This window comes from Chelonia mydas, chromosome 2 (assembly GCF_015237465.2).
Source record: "Chelonia mydas isolate rCheMyd1 chromosome 2, rCheMyd1.pri.v2, whole genome shotgun sequence".
Classification (NCBI taxonomy): Eukaryota; Metazoa; Chordata; order Testudines; family Cheloniidae; genus Chelonia; species Chelonia mydas.
The window spans coordinates 20,818,207-20,826,187 of NC_057850.1; the positions used below are offsets into that span (position 1 = coordinate 20,818,207).

The following is a 7,981-nucleotide window of genomic DNA, read 5'->3' on the forward strand; positions in this document are numbered from 1 at the left end:
TTTCTGTGCCTAAGTTTCCCCATCTGAAGAATAGGTCTAATACCACTTAACCTATTTCACAGGGCTCTTGTGAGATATACTGAATTACTGTTTCCCCAAAGGCCTTTCAAATCCTTGGAGAAAGGTGGTACGAGCCATATTCCACAGTCCTTACTCAGGCACAGCTTCCAATAGGTGTATGGGACATTTGCTTGAGTGATATCTGCAGGATTTGGCACTAAGTGGAAAGCATTATCTCCTGTGTGACCAAACAGCCACACAACTGAAGGTTAACAAAGTATCTTCAAGACCAAATATATTTTAGATTAATCTAAGTCTAAATACGTAGATAAATTTAACTTCAAGACACATAAAACTGAGAACAAACATTTATGAAATCAGGTTTATTAAAACTTTTCTACAAGTCAGACTTTATCATCTAGGTTTCCACATATATACATATGTACAGGTTGGACATAGTGTTTTTAGCTTTTGTGGCAGCTTTTCCACCAATATATACAGATTTACTTTTTTTAGGTTTAAACTGTATCACAGATACAAATGTCAAGCAATCATGAGAGATTTAGTGCAATAGAGGTACTTCACCCTTCTCTAATGCTCATGATTCTGTCAAGTTAGTATTGCCAACAATAATTCACATTAAACTGCCCTTCAACACCTCAGTTATTAGGACACACAAACAACAGCAACTCCCTCCCCCCTCAAAACAGTAAGATATATGTACAAAGTACACAGTACATGAGGTATACATGGCATTCTCACAATGCATGGTGGTATGGTAGCTTGCCAGGGGTTAGTCCTTAAAATAACTGCATCATTATAGTGCCATTCTGTCAATGTACAGCACAGTCATTTACCCGTTTAACAAATTCATTTTAGGAACTGTTTATATGTCATCTTAGTGAACCACTTTTAATACAAGTTGATATTTCTGTACATAATCAACCAGGCACACACATGAAACAAAGCAGAAATCTTAGGCAGGACTAGGCTTTACTTATCCCCGACCCAGGAAAGTAATGATTATTTAGGTGTATTTATTATCCACATAAATTTGAAATATTATGCATAATCATGTAAAAAAATTAAGAAAAACAAATGTAGCCAGAGGCAGATGATACACCTGAATAGTCAAGTACGGACGTCTGGAGAATTTAAGTTTCAAGACCAACCAAGTTTTTGTACAGGATTTTAAACCTAAGAGACAGTGCTTTGTAAAACTAAGCTAACAGGAAAACAGAAGGGTTCACATATACTATACAAGACCCTTCTCTCTCTTTTCTAAGACAAGGTGCTCCAACCTATGGTGTTGTGTTTTGGTACACGAACACGTGCTAGCACCCTGAGCTTACAAGAGTATAGAATTAGATATTCTTTGTCACAGTTAGGCTTAAATAAATTAAAAATGCATTTTATGTTCAGGGAGACGGTATTATATGAAATCCAACTGAGAGGTCAGGTATCTTCTCCTCCTTAAAGGGTTACTGGACTAATCTGCCAAAAGCAGTAGAGGAAGACAATAGTGTACATTTAATTATGGATGGATCTTTAATAGCTTCATATAATATACCTGCTAATAGCAGGATCTACCCGACAAGTGAGCAGGTTGTTGGACTGGGTGGGTCAAGACCTCCCTCCACCATTAAAGTGCACTTATAGTCAGAAAATTACTCTATAAAACTGGCAACAACATGCTCCTTACTGATTCCTCTCTTATTAATTTCCATGTCAGATTTGGTCTTCCCCCATTTAGTCTTTTCACCATCAGGGCTACACATTCCACTTAATACCTATGTGGGAAAATGGGAGGCCTAGCTTCTTTTTGTCTGTCTCTTACATCACCAATAATAAGATTCTGCAATCAAAGATCACCTGGCAATTGGGTGGTTGATGATGATGCATGAGGCAGAATAGATTCCAGCTGGCTCTTCCACAGCTGTATTGGCCCTGCAGTGCTAATAGTAAGCACTTGCCAGCAGAGTAAGCAGATATGACTCTGGATCCGCTGAGTAAATAGTTGCCTGCCTTGTTTATTTACTTGTTTTTTAAACATAGTCACTTTTCTGATTATAATGACACTTTAGAATGCTGTGCATTTGTAATGTGGAAAAATGAAACCCTAAAAAGATGCCATGTGTGAGAACTGTATGAGGTTTTTGGAGATTTCAGGACTAACAGAAGAAGGAACTTATATCATCACTGTCTCCATGATGCTCTGGAACAATCTGATCAGAAGTTCCTACATCCTGGTCTACATATCCAGGTTCCAAAACTGCTTCAAACCAAGGATGAAGCAAGATCTCTGGAGCAGTGAGTCTTTCCGAGGGTTCCCGTCTCAGCAGGCTACGAATGAGGCATCTGGCTTTGGGAGAGACATGATCAGGAATACAGAACTGTCCACGGCGGATTTTAGAAAACAGAGTACTAGGGTCTGAGTCATGGAAGGGATAGCGTCCTACTAGGAGGGTATACAGCATTACTCCTAAACTCCAAACGTCAGCTGATTTTCCAGAGTAGGTCCCTGTTGTGTTCAAGATCTCAGGGCTGACATATGCTGGGCAGCCATGTTTATCTGACAGAGCATCATCTTCCCCCTTGATGATGTGAGTGTCTTCTAGGCTTTCTAGTCTCAGCTGAGTCCTGAGGAAGAGAGAAACAGACGTACAGGTTACAAAACTGTTTTAATAATGAGCACAGAGATAATTTAACACACAAGGCTGTCTGCTGTTACAACCCCTACCGCAGTACTGTGACCAAAGGGAGAAAAACTTAGTTGTGAACATGTAGCAGAGAAACTCAAGAGTGCTAGACCTGACCCAAGTGCAACAAAGGTACAGCTACAGTATCAATGTCACACAATACCACATACTATGGGGAAAATAATGTTATTCGTAACCTATATATTGTTAAAATTCCACAATCGAGGAATACCACCGAGTGCCATTCTACCTAGGTTGTACTGTTAGTGTGCTTGGTTAATTTACTACAGTGTTATTACTATTTCCAGTTTAACAATGAGAATGCACTATATAGCAGCATGCTTTTTTTAAATCTCAAAGTCCAGATCCCTTTTGCACACACAATCATGATTAATCCTCCTGCTCACTTATATTTTTTTCCAGATGACATCACATGTCATGCTTCAATGGCCATCTCTTCTGCAGGTATAGGCTCATCCTAGTTCCTAACACAGGTTAAGTAGAAAAGTTTTACATTAGCTGAGCAGCCATTCCTTCGCTCTTGAATGGCTTTGTTCTGCCTTACAGCTTAATGGTGCGTAAATGCATTAACTGCGGTGTGTCCTCAATGTGACTTCCTATCATAATGTAAAATACCCATCGGTTCTGTAAACGGAAAATATGACTCAGCCTATGCTGTTGGCCTCTGATTGGCTGCTGCAGCACTAAAACACTGCACCTGTGCTTCTTAGACTAAGAGAGTCTCCTAACATTGCTTAACCCTCTTGTTACCAAATTTGACGCATATGACATTAGCCTGTGCAATGCACATTTCCAAATTAGAAAGACTGTGTGCAATCTAGCATTTCAGCAAGGGTTTTATCTTAGCATAGGTGGGAAAAGCTGCCACAGTTTCCTTCAAGAGAGTTACTATTTTGTAGGTTAACATTTTTTTTTTTAAAAGCAGGAAAAATATAAGAGGCACTGTTGGAACAGCTATCTCGCTTTGTGCTTCAATAAATTAAAACTTAACAGATACTAGCCAAGTTAAAATTATTTTAAAAAGTAAATTTTCTTATGTTTTACTGGGACCTTAGTTATTACTAGTGAAAGAATTTAAAAAATGTTCTTCTCATGGTTAATGTTGTTTACTCACTGCAGTTTTAATGAGAATAATAAAGTAGTTCCTTTCAGTTTTGCATTGTGCCATGCTGCAACACAAGGGCAGCAGACACTGCACAGAAATGTTTGCGTAAAGATTTTTTCCCTGTCTGAATAATTTAAAAAAAATCAGAAATAGTTCTACCAACCTAGATTTTATAAATCTAATTTTTATAAAGCCTATACTTTGGGCTAAATTTGACTAGACAGTGTCTCTTTAAGCCGTACGTTCTACAAGGAGCTCATTTAACATTTGGGTTCTCAACATAAGATGTAAACCTCCTTCAAGATGCAACATTATGTACCTCATTTTAACCCCTTCATTTCTTTCTGTGTGTGTGTGTGTGTGTGTGTGTGTGTGTGTGTGTGTGTGTGTGTGTGTGTGTGGAGGGTATGACCACATGCAAAGTGCATCACATTATGTGGCATTTAGGTCTTAAAATAGGGACCCTGTCCTCTGTAGAGGAGGAGAGATAGAAGCTTCTACTTTCACTGTAAGTGTAACTTTGAGTAAACTGAGTCTAAACTATACTAACAGAGTGACGGAAATGTGATTTTACAGATCCCTTCTGCAAAAGAAATTGAAAACCGAAGCCCTCATCCTGCTATGAGATCTGCGCGGGTAGATCCCTGCACTGATTTCAGTGGGGCTTTGTAAAGGGACAAGAGTCCATCTGCAAAGGTCCAAATACAGTACTGCAGCCTAGATTCCTTACACATTTGTTTTTAAATCAGAGTTGTTTTCCCTTTGTTTTATAATGCCCCAACCTCGTTTCATTTACTGTCTGTGCCTTTTTCTCATTTCATTTTGAATCTGATGTTCAAATGCAATGTGTTTTGACATCTGGAGCTAATAAGTTCTCAACTCATTATCTGTTTGTACACCAAACAATTTAATCTGAACAGCTGCTGAATCAGACAGGAACCTATGCAAGGTAAGTTGTACACAAACTCAGAGGAAAAATAAATATTTATAAATCAGAGCCATGACGTTAGGCACGCGCACGCACCCCCCCACACACACACCAAGTTGTACACAGGACAATTTGCAGAGGACAGCTGGTTTAGAACCCTATTTCACTTCTCTACAGTGTTTTCCCCCAAAAGAAGCTGCCTTTCCTCTAGTCCACTCTGAAGGTTTTGCAGAACTTTGATTCACTTGGATAGAGTTCTCCTCTAGAAGGGCTATTCCTCCCCGCCACCTCCATAAAGGCCACTCAGTGAGCATTACTTGCCTTTCTTCAGTAGAAAAGACAAATTTCCTGAGCTTGAGGTCACCCAGCACAATGGCTGATTGGTGGCAGTGAGCTACAGCTGAGACGATCTGCTTGAAGAGCTTGGCAGCCTCCTCTTCTCTCAGCCTTTTACAGCTCCTCACATAGGAGTGCATGTCCCCAAAGTCCTTCTCAAGGAAAACATAGGCCTTGGTGTCGCCCAGAATCACTTCCACTACCCCAGTGATATTCTTATGAGATGGCAGCTGAACATAAAGTCGAATTTTGTCCTGGTAGTGTTTGAGAGGGAACACCTGTAAAGAGAAAATTTAAAAAAAGGATCTCCATTACCAGGAGTGCTAAAGCTGGTCTACCATACAACAAATTTCCACAGACAATGCTGAGACAACTAGATGGGAGCCAGCCCTCAATATCAACTATGTTAAAAGCCGCTACTGAGATAACTTCCAAAAATATTCAGATATTGTTAATCTGAAGGAGAAGAAAACTTTAAGAACAACTGATGATTTTGCCTTTCAGGTACTCCGAGGTTTCACCGCAGGGTGATCATGGTTACACTGTAAAGTCCTAGTATGCAAACTGAAATAGGTAAAAGGATTAAACCCATGGATGTTTAATTCAGGGAATGGCAGGCAGGCGGATGTTTTGTAAGGATTTGACAGTGTTCTCTTGGTGACCTGCTTAGCTTCGTTAAAAGTTACTCACATCCTAGGCCTGACTGGAATCAGTGACACACATGGAATGTCATAATTTCTATTCATTTGATATCTCCATGGAGAAACTTGGGTACACAACTTACAATTCCCATTTCACATCCTTCATTACCCAATATTACCGTCATTAAAACCTCCCCCCTTATCCCAAAGATGTCTTTCGGCCCATCGGTCAAGGAAGGGTTAGAAAATAGTCATGATCATCATTCGAGCCAGGCAGCAGGTGGCAGCAGTAAACTCAGAGTCAGCAACCAGCCCATTCAGAAATAGGTCCAAGAGAACAGACAAGCATAGTGTGCTCTTTAAAAGCCCTGCTGACATCTCATGGAAAACTCTGCAAGCAGGGTTAGTCAGGAACAATTCTGCTGTGTGTCATTGTCAGCAGGAAACAGAGGGAGGGAGCAGTGCTGATGGGGCTCCATTTGGCCCTCTCTTTTTAATCTAAAGCATTTGCATGGAAGACTGTCTGTTTCTCCTGAATCTGCCTGCTTCTGATCTTTTTATTTCTCACCTTACAAGCCACAGTCCTCTCCACATCTACTAACTATAGCGACAGTCACTGTAATCCAACGAGATCAGAGTGGGGAGCCCGATACCGCCTCAGCGCGGATCTAGGCGGGGGAGGCAGCGCCACTCAGAGAGCAGATCGAACTTTTCTCACTAGCGAAGCCGGCTCGAAAGTCACCAGAACTCCCGCAGCCTGGCTCCGCTTTACCAGACCTCAGCCGGGCCAGTGCCTGACTGCCACCGCCTCCCCATCCCACCGGGCTGCCCATCCACAAGCTCTGTGGCTGGCACAGATCAATGGGAGGGCGGTGGCGGCAGAACAATGTGTATAGTGGGGGGGTGCTGAGAGCCACTGTGTCTGATGCAAACCCCTTCAAGCCAGGGGTGCAGCAGCACCCCCGCACCCCTAGTTCCAGCACCTATGGGGGAGCCCAAAGCCTGCAGTGCCCGGGCTGGGCGAGGGAACAGCAGCTGGCCTCCAACCCCCGCCCCCCCGCAGCCGGCTGATCCCCCCGGGGCAGCGGGCGCCTGGCGCTTACCTTGCATCGCAGCTCCTGGCCCGTGTGGATGTTGAGCGCCCGGGACACATGCTCCCTGTCGGCCAGGGGCAGCAGCAGGTAGCCGGCAATGAGGCTGGGGCTCTGGGCGCTGCCCGGCGTGGGGCCGCTGCCCGGCGAGGCGGGGGCGCACGGCGAGCCCGGCGCGCTGAGACAGTCCTGGGGGCTGCTGGGGCACTCGGAGAGCCGGGGGCCCTTGGCCGCCGGGGCGTCCTCGCTGGAGCCGTCCGGCAGCAGCAGCCGCTTGGAAGGGGCGCTCCGGCAGCGGGCGGCCGGCAGCAGGAGTCCCGGGCTGCGGGGCTGCGCCTTGCGGCTCATGGGGACGGAGAGGCGGGCAGAGGGCGGCGGCGGCACACGGCGCAGGGCGGCCAGGCGAGCGGCTTCCCAGCGGGCTGTCCCCGGCCTGGGGCGCGCCCCAGGCGCATAGAAGGTAGGGAGGGGTGGCTCCCACGGCGGGTCCCCGCGGCAGGGCAGGGCAGGCGGCGGCTGCAGGGAAGGGCTCCGCGGCGCGTCCCCCCGCAGAGCCGAGCGGGGGCAGAGGCGGCTGGAGCGGCGGGCAGGTCGGTGCCTCTCGCCTCCCTGCTCGGCGCGCGTGTGTGCAGCGAGCGCGGCCCGCCCGGACTGTGCCCTCCCGGCGTGACTCACCCCGCACACTCACGCGCGGGCTATCTGTCAACAGGGCAGGGTTGTGCAATGGCGAGGACGGCACATCTCCCCCCCCCCCGCCCCCCCGCGCCTGTCTCCAGCAACCAGGCACAGCGCGCCGAGCAGCAGCCGGGAGCTTTTTCCACGGCCGCTGCCAAAGACCGGAGCTGGAGAGCTTAAAAGTTCCCTTGACGCAAGGGGAAGTGGGCAGGGGCCAAAGGAGCCAGGCCGGCTCTCATTGGTGCTCCCGCCTCATTCAGGACACAGGGGATGACTGAGGGAGACTGGGATGGGCTCTCGCGTATCGCATGGCAGTGCATGCACCGGGAGGTGTGTGTGTGTGTGGGGGGGGAGCATGCAGCTGTGGTGTGTCATACTCCAGCAATGTGTGCGCGGGGTGGGGGGTGCACACAGCTCGGTGTCACCCTCCAGCCGCGCATGCTGCCCGGGGTGGTGGTGCGTGCGGCTCGGTGTCACCCTCCAGC

At 46.4% G+C, this 7,981-nt stretch overlaps 1 protein-coding gene across 1 annotated transcript; it reads right to left on the minus strand.

Annotated features, from left to right (window-relative positions):
- Positions 1-368: 368 nt before the first annotated feature.
- TRIB1 (tribbles pseudokinase 1) lies at positions 369-7,669 on the minus strand. The gene is made up of 3 exons (XM_037892021.2): positions 6,834-7,669; positions 5,075-5,367; positions 369-2,640 (listed from the first exon to the last, which is right to left on the minus strand). Exons 1-3 carry the CDS (start codon positions 7,167-7,169, stop codon positions 2,172-2,174), a joined length of 1,098 nt encoding a protein of 365 aa, XP_037747949.1. The 5' UTR covers positions 7,170-7,669; the 3' UTR covers positions 369-2,171.
- Between the last annotated feature and the right edge of the window lie 312 nt (positions 7,670-7,981).